Genomic DNA, 19,749 nt, shown 5'->3' on the forward strand with positions numbered 1-19,749 from the left:
ATATTTAGACACAAGTCTACAAAAAGCGGTGCAGTTACTCAAGAAAACCTGAGTCTTGATACCTCCCCCGGGTACTCCTGGCTGGTGCCCCGGGACGGCACTCTTTGAGCGAGGATAAACTGGGATTTTGTCGATAAACAACTGTGCGTGCTCCCTGGCTATAAGCCCCATGGTGTGACACCCTGTCCCTCACACTTCGGGGCTGCAGCACCGGGCTCCCCGAACCAGCCAGAGCCTTGGGCCGGCCGAACCCCCAGCCTTGGGCCCCGTCCCCCGGCGGCCAGCTCCTCCTAGCCCCTCCGACACTGCTGGGGGCTGGCGGAGCCTCCCCGCAGCCGTTGGTGCAGGCGGGCCCGAGGCCAGCCGCGCTGCCGGGGGCGGCCCCGCCCCGGCCGGCAATGGGCGGACCGAGGGACGCGGGGCTCGAACCGGCGGCGCTCGGGAGGCCGAGGGGGGGGGGGCGGAGGGCCCGCTGCGCCCATGGCCTCCGCGCTGGTAAGGAAGGGGCTGGCTGTCGGGGGAGGAGGGCGAGGGTCTGCCGGGGGGGATAACGGCTGCTGGGGGGGGGGATAACGGCGGCTGACGGTGCGCCCCTTGTCCCCCAGGAGGACCCGCTGCTGCTCCGTCCTCTGCGAGGCCACCGGGCGGCGGTGACGGGCGTCAGCTTCAGCGCGGACACCGCGGGGCTGGGTGAGTGCGCGGAGCCGGGCCGGGTCGGGCAGGGCCGTTCCGGGTGCGGGTCCGGGTCCGGGTGCGGAGGCGGGGCGGCCTCTCCCGGGCGGGCCGCGGAGTCTCTGCCCCTTCCTTAAGCGACAACTTTTTGAGCAAACCACGAGGCGGGGAGAGGGAGGGGTTTGTCCCGCGGCGAGCGAGGAGGAGAAGGAGGAGGAGGAGGAGGAGGAAGTAAGCGAGGGGAGCGCCGGGGCTGCAGGGGTCGGGGGCCGCTCCGTGCCGTGTCTCCCCCCCCCCCCCACTGCCCGCAGCCAGCCCCGCCGGCGGCCCGATCCCGCAGCCGGCGTCCCCCGCTGTGCTGGCGGCGCGGGGGGAGCCCGGCAGCAGCCCCCGGAGGCGCCCTGAGCGAGGGGCTCTGCCCGGAGCCTGCCATGAGGATCCGCCTGGCGAGGAGGGGGCCCTGGGTGCGCAGGGGCTGCGCGCTGCTCGGCCTGCTGACGGCCGCCTACCTGGCGGTGGAGCTGTCGGTGTCGTCCTTCGGCGCCTCCCTCGGCGGGGGCAGCACTGCCGGGGCGCGGTGGGAGAGGCGCTTCTCCGGCGGAGCTGAAGAGGCGGTGGACTTGGCGCGGCCGGTGTATGACAAATCCCCGCCTGATTCTTACGCCCCGGGAGAATGGGGCAAAGCCACCCGCCTGCAGCTGAACCCCGAGGAGAAGAAGCAGGAAGAGGAGCTGATTGAGAAGTACGCGATTAACATCTACGTGAGCGATAAGATCTCTCTCCATCGGCACATCGAAGACAACCGGCTGACCAGTTGTAAAGCGAAGTCTTACAACTACCGAAAACTGCCCACGACGTCTGTTGTCATTGCTTTTTACAACGAAGCCTGGTCGACGTTGCTGCGGACAATACACAGCGTTCTTGAAACCTCTCCCTCGGTGCTTCTAAAAGAAATTATCTTGGTGGATGACTTGAGTGACAAAGTGTATTTGAAGACTGACCTTGAAAAATACATCAGCAGGCTGAAAAGAGTTCGTTTGATACGGACCAACAAACGAGAAGGACTGGTTCGCGCACGCCTGATTGGAGCTACCTTTGCGACCGGCGATGTCCTTACATTTCTCGACTGTCACTGTGAATGTGTCTCTGGTTGGCTAGAGCCGCTGCTCGAGAGGATTGCTGAGAACGAGACTGTTGTCATCTGTCCCGTCATTGACACCATTGACTGGAACACATTCGAATACTACATGCAGTCAGCAGAGCCCATGATTGGGGGCTTTGACTGGCGGCTGACGTTTCAGTGGCACTCGGTGCCTAAACATGAACGTCTGAGGCGCAAGTCTGACACTGACCCAATCAGATCCCCGACAATGGCTGGTGGCTTGTTTGCTGTCAGCAAGAAGTATTTCGAGTACCTGGGTACCTATGATACGGGAATGGATGTATGGGGAGGGGAGAACTTAGAATTGTCATTTAGAGTTTGGCAGTGTGGAGGCATGCTGGAAATTCATCCGTGCTCTCACGTAGGCCATGTGTTTCCAAAGCGTGCACCATATGCTAGACCAAATTTCCTTCAGAACACAGCACGTGCTGCTGAGGTGTGGATGGATGAGTATAAAGAACACTTCTACAACAGAAATCCTCCAGCAAGAAAAGAGAACTATGGAGATATTTCTGAAAGAAAGCTGCTAAGAGAGCGTTTGAAATGCAGGAGTTTTAACTGGTATTTAAAAAACATATTTTCGGAATTGCACGTCCCAGAAGATCGTCCTGGCTGGCATGGTGCCATCCGCAGTGCAGGAATATCATCAGAGTGCCTAGACTACGTTTTACCAGAACATAATCCTACCGGGGCTCACCTTTCTCTCTTTGGATGTCATGGTCAGGGAGGCAACCAATTTTTTGAATATACATCAAATAAGGAGATTAGATTTAACTCTGTAACTGAGCTATGTGCTGAAGTCCCCGAGCAAGAGGATTACATAAGTATGAGGAGCTGCCCAAAAGATGGATCTCCTATCCCAGAAATTATTATATGGCATTTCAAAGAAGACGGGACCATTTATCATCCTCATTCTGGAAAGTGCCTTACTGCTTATCGTACTACTGAGGGGCGTGCTGATGTGGAAATGAGAACTTGTAATACTGCAGATAAAAATCAGATCTGGAAATTTGAGAAATAGTCACCACCAGCAGTAAGAATCAAATTGAATAGAGTCTCCAAGGTTTTTACAAGCATGAGCAGATGATAACGTTCGATTGTATACCTTGGAATGTTTTCAGATGCATATTCCCTGTAGTAGCATAGAGAACACGTCTGCTGTGGTGAACTGTATGGAAAGCAAAAGTGAATACTGGGATTTAGTTTCTAAAACAGTGATTACAGATCTAATGCCTTCTATTTTTGTAAAATTTTGATCGATTATTTTCTTATTTCGGTCTGTCTTGATTATGTGGGAAAACAAATCCTTTTTAGTGGACTAAAGAGGGATATTTCTTTTTGCTCTTAGAACTAAACATGTTAAACCTGCAAGATAATGTGCCATGAAAGCAACGATTTTTTTACTTACTTCAGTTAAGGTTCTTGCAGCAGTGTTAACTGACCTATTTTGCGAATGCATCGTAATATACATATCTAACAACTTACGTTACACTACAGTAACGTGATCAAACTGACATTGATGTGGAAAGTTGAATCCTAAGCCTTGGAATATTTCTGGGTTTCTAGGGTATTTAAATGCTATCAAGGGTTTTAAGGTGACCTCTAGCTCTACTCCATTGAAGAAAAGGAAGGAGTTTTTAGTGGATGCATTTTGGCACTGCTTTGCAGTCTTGCTTCTGTTGTGGAAAGCTTAACCTGGCAAGGGTGAGTTGGAAAAGAGTGTAGTAGCACTGGAACCAGGGGCATGCTGGAGGTACTGTGAATGGAAAGAAAGAGGTGTGTTTAGGAGTTCTGCTTAAAGGTAACAGAGAAGGAGAGAAAGCACAGAACAGCATTAGCTACTGCTGTTTCTTTGCTATATATTTAACATTTACATCATCTTTGTGTAAACTTTTCCTTGTTAAGCCTGGCTTCCTGGGTACATGAAGTCTGTGTGACTCTGCCGTGTATCCATTTTTTGGATTTTGATAAATCTTACAGGTTTTGGATTGAAAGCAGGGTAGGGGTAGGAGAGAGGAACACAAAGGAAAAGTTGGGCTGTTTTATTTTGTGTCACGTGTTTTGGCACCAACTGGCACGCTCTGCAACCGCACGAGAGGTCTGAAATAATGCAGCAATACACAGCTTCTTCCTGCTCATCGTAGTGTTGTGGGAGACCTCGGGAAAGGTTGAAAAGCAGGAGTTAATGAGGTGAGGGGAGTTGGAAAGGCAAAGGACAGCTTGGAAGAAAACAATATTTGATAGGTGGTTCACAGGACATCTTATCATTTTCTGTATCCTGTTACACTAAGTTTTCAATAATACTGATTCTTGCATCTAATTTGCTTGGAGTGTGATTATAGGCAGTAGATGTGACTGATGTGTATTGGAAAAAAATATCTTGTCTTAGTATCTGTGTTTTTAGCTAAATATGATTAAGTTAAACACTTACTTTAATGTTTCAGGCATTCCAGCTCTTTCGGTTACGTTCACTGAAGTGGTAAATGATTTTTGGTAGCTGCGGTACAGTAATCCTTGTCACTGGGCTGGTAGGTAGGAACTTTAACTTGTGGGCAGTAAGAATCTGGATAAAGGCACCTGAGGAATGCGGTAGGTGTGGGTTTGCTGCAGGCATTGGTAGGTAGAAGGGTTAAAGCGAGACCTGAAGTAAGCGAAGATATTCCAAAACTAAAGTGAGGGTAAATTAAGATTATATGTTTGAATCTAAGTGACTTTAGAGAGTCTAAGGGTTTGTATGCCAGATAGAAGGGGAACAAAGGAAAAAAATTTGGAGCTGGGAATGAAGTGCTGAATCATGCTTAAAATGCTTGCCACTGTGTGGCATGGGTTGTTTTATGCCTTTAACTTATTTTTAGGAGGTTACTTCAAATTTGACTTTTTTTTTCTTCCCTAAAATGATTTTTGGGAAAAAGGGAACTTCTTTACTATATAAGGGAGGCATTCCTGAAAAATTCCATTCCACTGCAGCAAGGAATTGTTCTGTGGACCTACAAGTTATGAATCACTGATCAAATTTTAAAAAGGCAGCCAGTCATTATGTACTGGGGCAATAAATTATAAGTATGTGCTTTTGTGTAAAGCTTGCTGTAAAGTGTTACATTCAATAGAAACAACAGGAAAAAGATCTGAGTTCTCCTACATGGCAGAAGCATCAGTCGTATATGCAATGCATGTTTCCTCAGATGAAAGTAATTAAATAGTGTGAATATAGACTATGCAACTTTTATACAATTAACTTTTTTTAGGACTTGACAAAAACTATATTTCATATAAAGAATACCTACTTGTTGAATTTGACATTCAAAGTGTTCCTTATCTATTTAAGCAATAAATCTAAGTGCAACTGCCTCTTAAAGTTTGAAAACTTATTCTCACTGTATGTACTTGAACCCTTCTTCTTTCTCCCCACCACCTCCCATTCTGTTTTTGTGGTTATTAAAAAAAACCTACAGGTTTAAAAAACCAAAAAAGGCAAAAGTAAACAACCTAGATTTTAAAACATTTTTTTAAAGTATATATATATATATATATATATTCCCAAAAGGAAGCAAAAAAGATTGAAGTAGAGGAGGTAGTGAAGGAGAGAAAGAGAGAGGGGGGGGAAAAAAAAAAACCCTTGTCATTCTTGAGTTCAAGTAGGCTTGAACTAAGTTGTGGTAACTCTACAGAAATACTTTAATCTGGTTGTTTTCCAGTGCCTACAGATTTCTGGAAAATCGGAAACTATGGAAGATTTTTTATTTAGACTTTGAAAATTTGGGGAACACTTCTGTATATTTTAAACTACTGATTTTTAAGTGACTTAAGAAACTGAATGTAAACTTAACACTGAATAAATGTGGGAGGGCTTTGAGGTTTCTCTTGAAAAATAAAATTCAAAACGATAATTAAATATTGTGTGCTTTTTTTTTCAGTCCTCTTCCACTTGTGTGAATACATACGGTATACAATGAAAATTAGGATCTTTGAACTTCATGGGAGCTATTAAAGTTGTAAAATGTTGTTAAAATGTTGTATCTGCTGTGCTTAGAATCCTGATTGATTGCCTTGACGGAGGTTTAATTAATAATAATAGTTTTTCTTTAAGTAGGAAATCTTCAGAATCAATGTTAACAGCGTTTGTATTGTGATGTTGCACTTTATCACAATGAGATTTGCAAGGTTGCTATAACGTGTGGGGATTTCTTTGTTTGTTTTGTTGTTTAAATATTCATTTACACACAAGTCCCTGCACTCCATTTGACCTGTAATCCTTGCAATGCGTGATGTAATTATACTCAGTATGTTTCAGTATTTGGGGGGGAAAGGGTGACCAAGTGGTGCATTTTTCTGGTAAAGCCTGGCAAGTCTGATCTTTTGCACAACTTCATCTCATAATCACTACTGTGGTATTCCAGGAAATGGGAGTGTAATGGTAATTCCATATTGTGGCATCTCATGTCTCTGTTCATATGTGTATAGACATACATTTGTATGAAAATGGGTATCATCAGTACACAGAACTTCTGTGAGCCAAAATTGAACTTGGTTTCATTGCAAGTGGTCGTAAGCATTGTTCTTGGCATATGTAAAGCCCAGGTATTTGTTTAGAGACCTACAGCAAAGCGATGTGTAAACCTGACCTTTCCATGATGCCAGGTGTTTATTCTTTGCTGTTCCGTTCTGTTCTGACTCATAACCAGAAAATATTTTCTAGAGATACCTCAGTGATGCTTGGGTGTGTACAGAAAGCACTGAGGTTATAAGCTGGACTAAGTTTCATATTGAATCCAACTCAGTGTGAATTTTCAGCTTCTTCTTTCTGCTTATATGTTGCATTTGGTCTGTTACTACCATTACTACAGCAGGGCCAAATTGTTTAATCTTTCACGTCTGAACATGTTTCAGGTTATGTTGTGGTTTCTGTGAGGAGCACGTGCCACAGACCTGTTTATTAGCCCATCTTAAAATACTGTTCTGGTACTTCTGTGTTTCTCTCTGTTTCATTTCTAATACTTAAAATTGGCCGTGGAGATGTGTTATGGACCAGATTTGCATTAGCCTGGGTGCCTTGGGAAAATACTTCTGCAACTGGCCTGCCAGTTTCTGTCCCTTTCCTGTGCAGGTCCTGAGTCTCTCCCCTCTTTCATGCCCTGGGGTAGTGTAAACTGGGCTGAGGCTGCAGCAGCAGGAGTAATAGCCCTCAAGTGTCATGGTAATGAAGAGGTGACTTGAAGAGAGGAACCTATCTCAAGATGAAGAGAGGGTTCTCTTCCAGCATGGCCAGCAGAGAATCCAAAAGGAGAGCAAGGATGATGCTTGTGGGTGTTTGAGGGAAAGGAGAACTTCAAATCACTGCTTCTGTCTCGTTAGCCATGGGGTAATCCTTGCGTGAGAGATCAAGCTGCAGAAAATGAGGCTTTGTATTTATCACTATCATCTCTTTAAAATATTACTTTCAGTTTTAGAACTGGAAGCAAAGAGGGCTGGTATTACAAGGCTGGTCAGCAGTTTGTGAAGTACATCTTCATGTTCATGGGTAATTGGCACTTTGTGCATTATTAATTTTCAAAACCATCAGTCTTGTCCAACATGATGCCTTCAAATTCTATTTTGGCTTATATTTCACTTCTTTTAGTTACGTTTATGCTGCTCTAGATCACATTTTTTCTGAACCAAAAAAAATAATAATAATCATTCAAGTACAATTGGAAAGAGCCTGCTATAAAATAAAGACGTTTGAAAACTGGAAGTGTGTGTGGGGGGGAGAAAGTCCTATACTTGGGTCAAATTTACACCTACTGATATAGGTGCAGGGATAGTCTGGTCCCATGTCTTTTACCAGAAGCCAGTTTTGGAGGAGAATGCTATCTCTGAGCCAGGTCCCAAAAGAGAGTTTAAAATCTAATATTTTATTCAGGGCTTACCTTGACGTGTGTTAATAATGAGACTCCTTTACTTCCACTGCTGTCAGTGCCATGAAACAGGCTGGAAAGAGAAGATCATCCCGGTTTTCTTGTCCCCCCCTTGTCCTCTGTCCCTTTCAGCTTCCAGCTATTCTATTCTCTCCCTTTCTGTATTAAGGGTAGGAATTATTTATCTATTTTTAATGGGGGATGTGCAATTCCCTTCTTTTCAGTTATGTCCTGTGTTCTAGCATTTAGGAGAGATGAGGAAAATAGGGGTGTAGGAATATCAAACTTAGAACTTCAGTTTAGCTTCTTGTTGCTTTCACTGCATGTAGTTTCCTGAAAATGATCAGTCTCCGGTTAAGGCTGTATCTCCCTTCTCAAATATAGACAGTGTGCTCAACTTGTAAGGTGACTGCAAAAAGTAAGGGTTTTAGTGCTTTCTCTCATCAGACCAAAAACTTTGCATTGTATTCTGAGCTGTACAAATGATAACATTAAGAACTTGATACTTAATTAGGATTACAGAATTATATTTAGTTATTCGGTTCCGTTTAGATATATGAAGTGTTAGAAATGATATCTTGAGTTTAAGTTGGCCTCTCTTCTGAGGTAAATAGTAGATGCTGGGGGGAAAAAATCTCAGAGATCAAAGTGAGATTCTGAACTTATCATTGAAAACTTTGTCTCCTGTTTTTAGTGACACTGTTTGGTAATGCTGAGTCTACATTCATACTCAGGACACGTGCATGACATTGGGCTAGTTTGCTCAGTATGTGGGAGAGCTATCTGTTAAGTGTTAGCCTTCACTTCCCCAGTCTTCTGATGTCCTTGCCAAAAGTCTGCTGGCGGTATTTCTGGCTGCCAGGCTTCTGATCACACTAAGCAGACCAAACTATCCATTAAAACCCAGTAACTCCTCCTTCCCTATCATCCTCTCAACCCAGTTAAGTTCATGGTAAATCCAAATTCATAGACGTTAATTAGCTCTGATTTTTCTAATAACAACAAACAGACTCATAATATCTTTTAATTATTTCTTGCCAGCCACCTCTTCTTTGGATAGGTCTCTTATGATATGGAAGCTGAAGAAGCAGTGCAGAGCTTACAAATTTGTGGGTCACGAGGAAGCTGTGACCAGCGTGCAGTTCTCACCAGAGGGGCGTCTACTTGCTTCAAGTTCCCAGGATCGTACTGTCAGACTATGGATCCCTTGCATGTGAGTGTAATTGGGCGATGCTGTCTGTATGTTTCTTTAACGTGTAATGTGAATACTGGGGGTCTTACCTGGTAAATGTTTTTGTTGCTTTCCCACATTCCTGACTGGGCTTCAACAGTAACGGGAGCAGGAGTAGCATGGTTCTTTACTGTGTTACTTTGTTCTTTACTGATTACTTTGTCCTTTCCAAGGCTTAGCAATTTAGATGTTCGAATTTCATGAGTATGCAGAATTAAACTTGGTAGTACTTCTCTGGCTTAAAGGGTATATTTCTTTTATGAGGATTGCATGACTGCACTTCATTTTGGAGAGACAAGTGATGGGTGAAACAAAAATAATGTTATTGGAAAAATAAATTGATTTGTCTTTTTAGACTGTTACTCTCAAGTAGTAGTGATTGCAAGCTATTCCGTATAATTTTAGGATGACTGGTGTTATTTTAACTTGTAAGCATTTTGTAGATTACTGTATCAAAAGATTTAATAAATAGTCTTTTAAATACTGCATGAAGGCTAATATTGCTAGTTAATTGCAATGTTGTCTAAAATTCATCATTTTAAATATGATTACTGCTTGTATTCTAATATTTGATCTACAAATGAGGCAAAAAAATATGGCAACAATGATTTATTCAGTGTACATTCCTTTTTTGTTTGAATGAGATGTAGTCTCCCAAGTAGATTAACTTTTTTTTTTCTTTAAACTCTATTTCTGTTAAATATTATTGTGAGTTTGGTTTTCTTATTTTTTCAGTCATGGAGAATCATCGGTACTGAAAGGTCATACAGCATCTGTTCGTAGTGTGAGCTTCTCACATGATGGCCAATTCCTAGTTTCAGCTTCCAATGATAAATCGATAAAAATATGGAGCGTTCAACGTCAGCGACTTTTGTTTTCCTTATTCCAACACACTCATTGGGTTCGTTGTGCCAAGTAAGCTTTGTTTTTATTCTCTGTGAAGAGGGTGTTATGGTGGATTCCATGTCCAGATCTCCTTGCAAAGGATTTTTATTTCATAGAGCAGAACTAAAAGAGGAAATCTGTGAATAATAAAAGCTGCTCTGTCACTACTAATAAATTTTTAATAAACCAATTTCATATATACATGCACACACACATTTTCTATGCATTTCCTAATTGAAGTCTGGATGTTGTTTTGTGTTAATATGTGCACAGACGAAATCTGTTACTGATTGTTTTATATATTTTTTGATAAATATATATATATATATATATTTTTAAATCTAAAGGACAGGTATATCTTTCCATATTTATTTTCAATCGGTATCCTGTTCACTGCCCTGATCCTGTATATTTTGTGCTGTATTAACAACTTATTTTGCCGTATTCACTTATGTCTATTTTTATTATTCATGGTAGTGGTTTTCTCAGCTATTCTACGACCATTCTTGGTCATGAGTCAAAATGAGGCAAATGTACAGAATCGGAGAAGGTAAAAGAAAGTCTTTGTACTGAAAGTTAAGATTAGCACCCTATTTAAAGGCAGAGTTCTTCAAAGACGAGAAAAGTTTGTTCTTTGCTGTTTTGTTTCCATATTAATGGAAAACCTGCAGCTAAGAGAGGTCTGCTTTAAACACCTTGGTGAAGAAATTTAGTACTTGTGAAGTACTGAGCCCTACAAAGTTCCAAAGTATCTAATCTTAAAAGGAAACATAGAAGATCTAAAAATAGTATATCAGTGTTCTTGAAAGTTGTTGTACACTTGTGCAATACGAGAAATGATAAGTATTGGTGAAATTATAGGCAAATCAGTTTTCTTGTTTAATAAGCCTAGTCTGCTAACTAGGAATAATCATGAATATTTTCCTGACAGTTTGGAAATCTAAAGAGAACTCAAAGGAGAATGTTTATGTAGGCTAAAATAGAATACAAGGCTATACTGTGTCCTCGTTTTTCTTGCCCATAGATTTCTGTAATGTTCTCCTGGGCATCTGAAATGCCAACCCAGGGCTGCTTTTACTGGTGTTTCTTCTCTCTTCCCATCACTTAGGGCCCTAGTTTTAATTGTTATTGATTGTGGGGGGAAAAAAACAACAGCAACGAAAACAAAACAAAATACTGTAGTGAGAAAGTTTTCAGTTTTATTACTTTACAAGAAATTAAAATGTCCTTTGAAAGTTATACATTTTAATTCTGGACTTTCTTGGTTCTGGTTCTTTGATACTTATGTCTATAATACTAAATGGCTGATACAACTCAGAATAACAATGTGTACGTTTGCACATTCCAGATTTTCACCTGATGGAAGACTAATAGCATCTTGCAGTGAGGATAAATCTGTGAAGATCTGGGATACAAGAAATAAAACATGTATTGATAGTTTCATAGATTATGGAGGGTAAGTGTTACTGTAGGAAAAGGAGAAATGTAAATGTATAATTCTAATGAGATTAAATTAATGTTTCATTTTGTTAACATCTGTATGCTGTATTTCAAAATAGATCAAAAATTCTTTTACCATCCATATAAACTAAAATAATTAATTTTGCATTCTTCTAAAGAAGTTAACTGGCTGCATTTACTCATGTGTTTTCCCGTAGTCAAGAAATAACCCAGAGATAAGTCAGATTGGTCGTAGGTCTTTAAGTCTTTTCATGTTTATCTTCTACATGGATAATGCTATTTAATATTTGATGCTTCAACAAGAATAACACTTTAAGAATTCTCTCCTTGTTGATGAAGACAGTATTCTGTTAGCTTCAGTGATCTGCCATATCTAAGTAAAGAAAACACTTGCTTTTACTTATCAGCATTTTTCTTAAACATCCTGGAACCATAATTTTATTTAACAAATGACTGAATATTAATCTTGTATATGTGCTTTGCTAATTTTATGGCTACGATCTCTCTTTTTTCTGAGCTAAGAGACTGTTGTAGATAGATTTTCTGCTTTTAGACAAACTTATTTTACTTGCTACTTGATTATACAGTCTCATTTATAAGGCCCGTCTTGTTTACTGATGCTTATTTCAGTTGTTAGAAGTACCTTACTTGAGTTTTCATATACATCGACTCCACACAAGCTGGCTGCAGCTCAGTGTTAATATTATTATTAAAATACAAATATTTCTACCCAAACAAGTAATGAATCTGTTCTCGTGAATTATGTTTAGGTTTGCGAATTTTGCAGATTTCAACCCAAGTGGTACATGTATAGCTTCTGCAGGTTCTAACCATACGGTGAAACTGTGGGATATTCGAATGAACAAGCTACTACAGCACTACAGAGGTAAAAGCAACATAGTTTGTTTTATTTTCTTTAGAATGGGTTTATTTGCAACAAAATTTAATTTATTTTGATTTTATTGGGGAAAGTAGAGAAACAAGTCATACTGAGTTTTTTTTTGTAGGCCAGCAACCCTAAAAAATACACCATAAAATCAATCCTGATTATTCCTTTGCAATACTTTACTTAATATCTGGAATAACATTAAACAAATAGATTGGAGCATCTCTTATGCCTCCAGTGCTTTGTTTTGTCACTTAAATGGAATAGTTTTTTCTTTTGGCAAGTAGAAAAGAGCAAAGTAATGAAGTGTACATTTCCTATTATATGTAGTCTTTGAATATTGTCTTCTGTAAATTAGTTCACAGAGCAGGGGTTAATTGTGTATCGTTCCATCCTTCTGGTAACTATCTCATCACTGCTTCTTCTGATGGTACCCTTAAGATTTTGGACCTCTTAGAAGGAAGACTTATTTACACGCTTCATGGACACAAGGTATTCACAATAAGCCTGTTAGTGGAGATCTTAATAGGTTCTTCATTATCTTTGTAAAGGGAAAGTAACATTTCTGAGGTCTTGTATCTTGCAACTAGCAGATAAACTTCAGTGGACAGCAAAGTGTTGTGTTAATTTGCCTTGTAACAAGTGTGTAAGGCCATGCATCAATTTTAGCAACCACTGTGCAATCTGCCACTATTGCGTGCATGCTTAATGTTGAGTAATAGTTTTGTTCTGTATTAATAATTTATTTTGAAAATAAAGAGAGTTAATTATTTGGAATATAAGTCTTTTGTCTACTGAAAAACAGTGCTTCTAAGGGGGGAAGCTTATGGAAGAAATATTTTTGTGAAGAATAGCAGATGTTTTATTTCTTTCCTCCTTATGCAGAAGAAATCCTACCTGTGGTAACTTAAGCACATTCTTTTGAGTATTGTAATATACATCTGATGTTTTTGTTACTTAATTTCTGCTTAAAATCTATGGGAAGTGCCCATATTTTTCTAGTATTGATTGTAGTAATCATAATGAACTATCTTACCAAGATACTCAATGTTAATCCTTCAGTCAAGTTGTCTTGCAAAAATTCACTAGCCAATTTGTTCCTTTTGTAATTAAAATTGAAAAAATATTTATATTAGAAGACTTTTATTTTCTTCTTTCTGTGTATTTAAATATGATGATTACAGTCATAACATTTAATTCTACTATATATATATACTTTTTTTCTTATTTCAGGGTCCTGTTCTTTCTGTGGCTTTTTCAAAAGGTGGTGAAAAATTTGCCTCAAGTGGAGCAGATGGCCAGGTTTGTGGTATTGTCTGTTGAAATTAAATGTGTTCTAAATGTTTGTTATGGTGGATAGGAGTTAATTACAGTATACTGATATTCTTTGCATTTTGTCTAATATTGTGTTACCCCAAAGTTAAATTCAAGGCAAAAAATAGTTAAGATCAAGTTTTTAAATAATGTATTTACCACTTTTGATCGGATGTTATGAAGAGAGTTATTAGGAACTTCTCTATTATACTAATTATAGTAAGGGAATGGTTTGTAATAGAAATATTTCTAAGTGTTGCAATTCAGTGTCAAAAATAATTTTGTTGCAACTAGTATTAATGTATACACACTCCACATGGTTTTCCTTTCAAAGTCACTACTTAGCAATCATAAGAACTAAGGTGTGCTGCTTTGAAAACTATGGTTAGAATTGGAGAAGAAAAAGAATCTTATATTACTTTTGCTGATTTGTATTGGCAAAAAAAAAAAAAAAAGTATTGGATTTTGTACAAAGAAGAGTTGTTTGAATCTTTAAAGCAAAAATATTCTCTTTAATTAAACAGAAAATCATACAGTTAATCTTCATCTGCTGTGATCTATCTCATGATTACATTAATGCTATCAAGCCTGGAATCCTCTTCATCAGGTCTTTACATTCTCCAAAAAGAAGGAATTTGTGTTGCCCAGCAACTCGTGTTTCATAGTTTGAAATTTTCTTTAATATTCGTTGTCATTTTTGTTGTTTCCTATGTATAAAAACTTAAGAGCTGAATATAAACCTCCAAAATGCTGGCGTACTCTGGGAATGCCTATCTTACTGCAAGGTTCTCTGAATCCACCAGGTACATACGTATAGTCGGTGCAGTAGTGTCATTGCCTTTCTCCTGTTCTGACTCCATGCTGTAGAGCCAGTAGCATGTGGGGTCACGGAATGAGTAAGATGACTCCTGTTTCTCAGCAGTTTGGTATATTGGCTTGAAGTAGTTAATGATGTGGTGACTTTTTACAGGTATTACTATGGAAAACCAACTTTGATTCATTTGATTATAAAGTTCTCAAACACCACATTAGAAGAATACATACTGATGACCCTCCTCATCTTCTTGATATTTACCCAAGGTCACCTCACCTCCATGATGAAAAGCTTCAGTCAGTTGAGGTGAGCGAAATAAGTACTCTTAATACAGGAAACCAGAACCCTTTGTAAACGCTGTCTATCTAGCATTTCTAGTTAAATGTAGTCTGTGTATACCTGAAAACGTCTTGTTATTGTGTATGGTATATTGGAAGCAACCATAGCTTATGAATTCATGATAAGGTTAATAGAAAAGAAAACAAACAAACAAACAAAAAAACACAAGTAGGTGATAATCTGGTTTCTGCTGAAGTACAGTGTCAAACTGTCACTGAAAATATCTGTATATTCAGTGAGCTTCAGGATATTGCCAAAAAGATCATCATAAATAGGAGAAGGTAACATTGTTACTGAGAGTCGAAAACTACACTATCACAAGTTGTCCCTCTTTCCAAAACCTTTAGGTATTGTGAGAAGATCTTGATATTGATCTAAAAATTTATAAAGCCCTTCTAGGGTAGTAGTGTTCTTTATGTCACTATGAAGCAGTATGTCACAGAATCATAGAATATCCCAAGTTGGAAGAGACCCACAAGGATCATCGAGTCTAACTCCTGGTTCCACCCAAAATTCAAAAACACATGTCCATGTAGTCTGATTTCCTGCTAATTTTGTTCTGCAGCTATTTTGCTATCAAACGTACCAGCAACCCTTAAAAGTATTGGGAATTAGGGAACCAAAGTGAAATGTTGAACACCCTGTTGGTATTTGGAAATATACTGTGTTTGTCAGGTTGTCTGAAAGTTATGCTAAATAAGTAAGCAATACTATGCCATAGACAAGACCATTATTTATGTGGAAAACACCAGGGATATGTTTGTGACTGCCCTTGGTAGATATGGCTAGCTTTTGCTTCATGACTACCTACGCTTTTATCTCTCTTTTGATGTTCTCCAGGTGCCTCTATTGTCCATGAGTTGTATCTAATGTTTAAATCCAGGAACATTTAGTTTTCTGTCATTACTAATTGAGTTCTATAGAAATTCACCATTATCTGTGATGTCTTTTTTTTCTCTCCATATAAAATGCTGCTTTAGAATTTATTTTCTTCTCAGAGTTTTAACACACACAGACTTGAGGATGCTGAGAGGCGCATCTGTGCATGTGCATGCATTTGGCTTTCTCTATGGAATGAGCCTGAGTATGAGGACAGTAGTATTACACACTTGTAGAAAGTGTATATGTGCAATTTGAGTAGTCCAAAGATAGAAAATACTTTGGTGGAGGAGGGGAATTCCACTAGAATCATTCACTAAGTATTCTCATGTATCTGGTTTAGCTATCAAGTTAGATTTAAAACTTTCTGATTATGGTCAAAATAAGAGCAGGACAATTGTATATATGATAGCTTGCTTAATAAACTTCTCTGCCATACAATGCCATATTAATTGTAAGGTCAATGAATGAAGTTAAGTGTAATTCCCTTTGGTAGCAGGCTTCAGTATAGATAGTGCTAGAACAAAGTTTCAGTATTTACCATCAGATTTAAACCACCCTTCCTGCATCAGGGGTTTACTTCAAAACCTGTTCAAATTATACTCACAACATATGCTAAACAAACAATCAGCTTATAGTTCCAGGATTTAGTGGAGTTCTTTTCATGGCAACTTTTCCAGGCTTCTGCTGCTCAGATGCTTAGCACAGGTATGAGTATTTGCTAAAACAGTCTTCGATGTTTTCTCTCTGGACATCTAGTCCAACCTCCCTGCTCAAGCAGGGCTCCCTAGAGCACATTACCCAGGATTGCGTCCAAACAGCTTTTGAATATCTCCAGGAAAGGAGACTCCACAACCTCTCTGGGCAACTTATGCCAGTGCTCAGTCACCTTCCCGGTAAAGAGGTTTTTCCGTGTGTTCAGACAGAATTTCCCATGTTTCTGTTTGTGCCCATTGCCTTTCATCCTATTACTGGACACCACTGAGAAAGAAAAGTCTGGCCTCATCCTTTTGACATCCTTCCCATCAGAAACTTGTACACATAAATCAGATCCCGTCTGAGCCTTTTCTTCTCCAGGCTGAACATGTTCAGCTCTCTCAGCCCTCTGTCATATGAGAGGTGCTTCAGTCCCATCATCATTTTAGCAGCCCTTTGCTGGACTCTCTCCAGGAGCTTCATGTTTCTCTTGTACTTTGGAGCCTGGAACTGGACAAAACACACTCCAGGTGAGGCCTCACTAGGGCTGAGGAGAGGGGGGAGCAATATCCCTCTCATCTGGCTGGCAGTGCTCTTCCTAATACAGCCCTGGATACCATTGGCCTTCTTGGCCACAAGGACACATTGCTGATGATGAATGTCAAGAAATTATTTATAAGCCAGCTTTGACAGATTTCGTTTAATCTAATGTCTGCAATTCTGCTTGGCTGTAACATTTGTAGCAGTTTGCAGGCTTCTGGGTTAGCTGTTCCCTCATAGTGAAAGGGCTCTATGGCTTTGTCATTTGTCGTAGCAAAGGTTTGGACTCTCCTGATATCTTGTCACAATTCTCTTCTGGACCAATTTAATGTTTTTAAGACTAAGGTTGCTGTTTTCAGTGTTCTATTTACATCACATTTTCAGTGATGTAAATCACTGTAAGATACCATTATCTTCCTTTCACATAAATGTGAAGTATATTATGTTCCTTTAGACAGAACAGTTACTGGTTCAACAAAACTAATGTAACTAATGTAACGTACTATACTGTTATTGTAGTAAATTGAGCAATTTAATAAAAGTAATAATGATTAGAATCTCTTTTACAGCTTATTTTCAAAGTTAATATAATAATCTAATAGTTTAGAAAGTGTTAAAGTGAAGTTATCAGGCTTTGTTGCTCCATCTCTCTCACTTTTTTCTGCTCCTCCTGCCTGTACCAACAAAAATAGAATGTTTTGTTGTGGTGAAGAAGAATGGACCTTACCACCTGGGCAGAGACATAATTTATCAGGAAAAAGCTAGTATCAGTTTACTACTGACACTAACATGCCTTAGTTTTTGTAGCTATGTTTGACATTTTTTCAGTGTTCTGTCTTCCTAAATATTGCCTCCTGTAACTGAAAAATGCAGCATTTCTAGAGCTGCTGTACTCTGGGGGAGGCAGGGGCCAGAATTGTCCCATTTTGCAGCTAAAACAAACACGTTTTTTTTTTTTCATTGCACCATCACCCTCATTGTTCTATTTGCTCACCACGTTTCTAAGGTTCAAGGGAAGGAGTAACAGAATCACAGACGTGTCAGCTTGGGGGAGATTCTGCAGGTCATCTGTCTTGTTGCCAGTACATCAAGTCAGCTTCAGCTTTGTCTAGTTAGGGAGCCCTGGAGAGGGAGGGAGACCTCAGTCTCTGGGAGACCAGTTCTAGTACTATGCAGGAACTGTAACAAAGGAGTTTTTCCTTGTATTTGATCTGTGCCTCAAAGTGCAGAAATGCTTGCTTTCTATTTGTATTTTTTTGTTGTTTTTCATGAGGAACAGGGGAAGATGACTGATCTTTACTAAACTGAAGTAACAGTATTTTTAAAGGCTTAGCAACATATTGAAGTGTTACAGGCAGGCAGAGGAGACTTCAAATACGAGATACGTAGAAGAACAGATGACCTTTTAAGGTTTGCTACAAGCCACTGCAATGTCATTTAGACATTACAGCATGTTAAAATGCATTACCCTGAGTTATGCCGACCTGGTTAAGTTTAGTCACCTCTATAGCAAAAATGAAGATGGATAGCCTTACGATAAAATCTGAGGTTGTACAACACTGAAAATTCAATGGATGTAGAGAGAGAGAGAGAACTGAAGAGGCAAGTAATTTTGTAATTCTGTCCATGCTTTTCTATTTTGTATTTTTATTTTTTTTTAAAACTGCTAGTGTTTCATGCCTCTCCAGGTTTCTTTCTGCTTTCTGGTAGTTGTTTCTTCTCTGTCTGTGCTTGCCTCAGTGTGGCAAGGTCCTTGCTATCTCAAAACCTGGTTTTGGGAAAATGGTTTGTATGAAATGGAGCAGGCTTTGCTCAGTTTTTTTTCAGATGGCTTCAGAAACTTTGACTGTTTTCACACATCACCAATTAGGAAACACTGCTCTGAAGAGAACAGCTTGCACAAGAGCATCGAGAATTGTAGCAGCTGACTAGAATCACCTAGTATTTTGCCATTCAGAATAGTGACTAACACATGGAGCTTGAGGGTATGTTCACCTTTTGTCAGAACTCTTCCTTACTCACTCTTCAAAGTGGTACACAGAGGCAATAATATTTAAGGTACCTTTTTTTTCTTTCCTCTCTCCCTTTCTGCCAACTTTTTGAAACACAGTTAACATTTAAAATAAATTATTTACTTGTATCTTCTCTTTAAACAGACAGTAGCCTGAATTTTAAGACACAGTTTTTCATGTTCTTAGCTTACAAATCTTTACAGCTGTTCTCCACCTGCACTGCATCTATGCAATTATTGATTATTCAAGTAAGAAGAAATTGATTCAGCTGGTGTTCTAGAATGTTTTGTTTTTGTAAAGCTTGTAACCATTACAATTACTCGGATAATTTGGAAATGTACCTAAGTGACTTGTTCTCTGAAAGTGCCCACTGTTATCAGTGGAGATGACCAGCTCAGATGACTAGCTCAAATACAGCAGCATGTCTAAACTTAAACTGACATGAATCCCAGTCATTGTCTCTTTTTGAGATAAGGAGCTGTTGAGGGTATTTGATATATAGTATGTTCAATCAGGAGGGCAGTTTTAGTGTAACGTACTAAAAGAAATGCATTCCACTTGCTGATGGTTATATTTATCAATCTCCTGTGTTTGTACATATTTTTTTTGTGTACTAGAGACCTCTTCAAAGTAGGTGAAATTTCATTTAACATATTAAAATCCCAATGTTACATATTTTTAAAGATGCATTGAGTTTGTATCTTCAGCCTGAAAATCTACTGTTTACTTAGTTTCATATTAAAATTTTCAATGTAATTTCAGTTGTAAATGTTTTCCTAGATGTATGAAAGCCAAATTTACACTAGGTGGCAGTAGAAATTAGAATATATGGCAATTGCTTGTTTGGCTTGAGGATTCCAGTCTATGAAAAAAACAAACATACAGCATTTAATCAAATTCAAAGCTAAATTTTTACAGCTGGCTATATCACTTTTCTAGGAGGTATTTTACATGAGTTATTTAA

At 39.5% G+C, this 19,749-nt stretch overlaps 1 protein-coding gene across 1 annotated transcript in view; it reads left to right on the forward strand.

Annotated features, from left to right (window-relative positions):
• Positions 1 to 344: 344 nt before the first annotated feature.
• Positions 345 to 19,749, forward strand: part of POC1B (POC1 centriolar protein B) — a 51,075-nt gene continuing 31,670 nt past the window's right edge. The window contains exons 1-9 of the mRNA XM_035337624.1: positions 345 to 495; positions 606 to 690; positions 8,770 to 8,941; positions 9,695 to 9,874; positions 11,193 to 11,300; positions 12,076 to 12,191; positions 12,550 to 12,683; positions 13,425 to 13,493; positions 14,476 to 14,625. Of these exons, the coding sequence (XP_035193515.1) occupies positions 481 to 495; positions 606 to 690; positions 8,770 to 8,941; positions 9,695 to 9,874; positions 11,193 to 11,300; positions 12,076 to 12,191; positions 12,550 to 12,683; positions 13,425 to 13,493; positions 14,476 to 14,625 (1,029 nt within the window). The 5' untranslated portion in view covers positions 345 to 480. The remainder of the gene's footprint in view (positions 496 to 605; positions 691 to 8,769; positions 8,942 to 9,694; positions 9,875 to 11,192; positions 11,301 to 12,075; positions 12,192 to 12,549; positions 12,684 to 13,424; positions 13,494 to 14,475; positions 14,626 to 19,749) is intronic.

This window comes from Oxyura jamaicensis, chromosome 1 (genome assembly GCF_011077185.1).
Source record: "Oxyura jamaicensis isolate SHBP4307 breed ruddy duck chromosome 1, BPBGC_Ojam_1.0, whole genome shotgun sequence".
Classification (NCBI taxonomy): Eukaryota; Metazoa; Chordata; class Aves; order Anseriformes; family Anatidae; genus Oxyura; species Oxyura jamaicensis.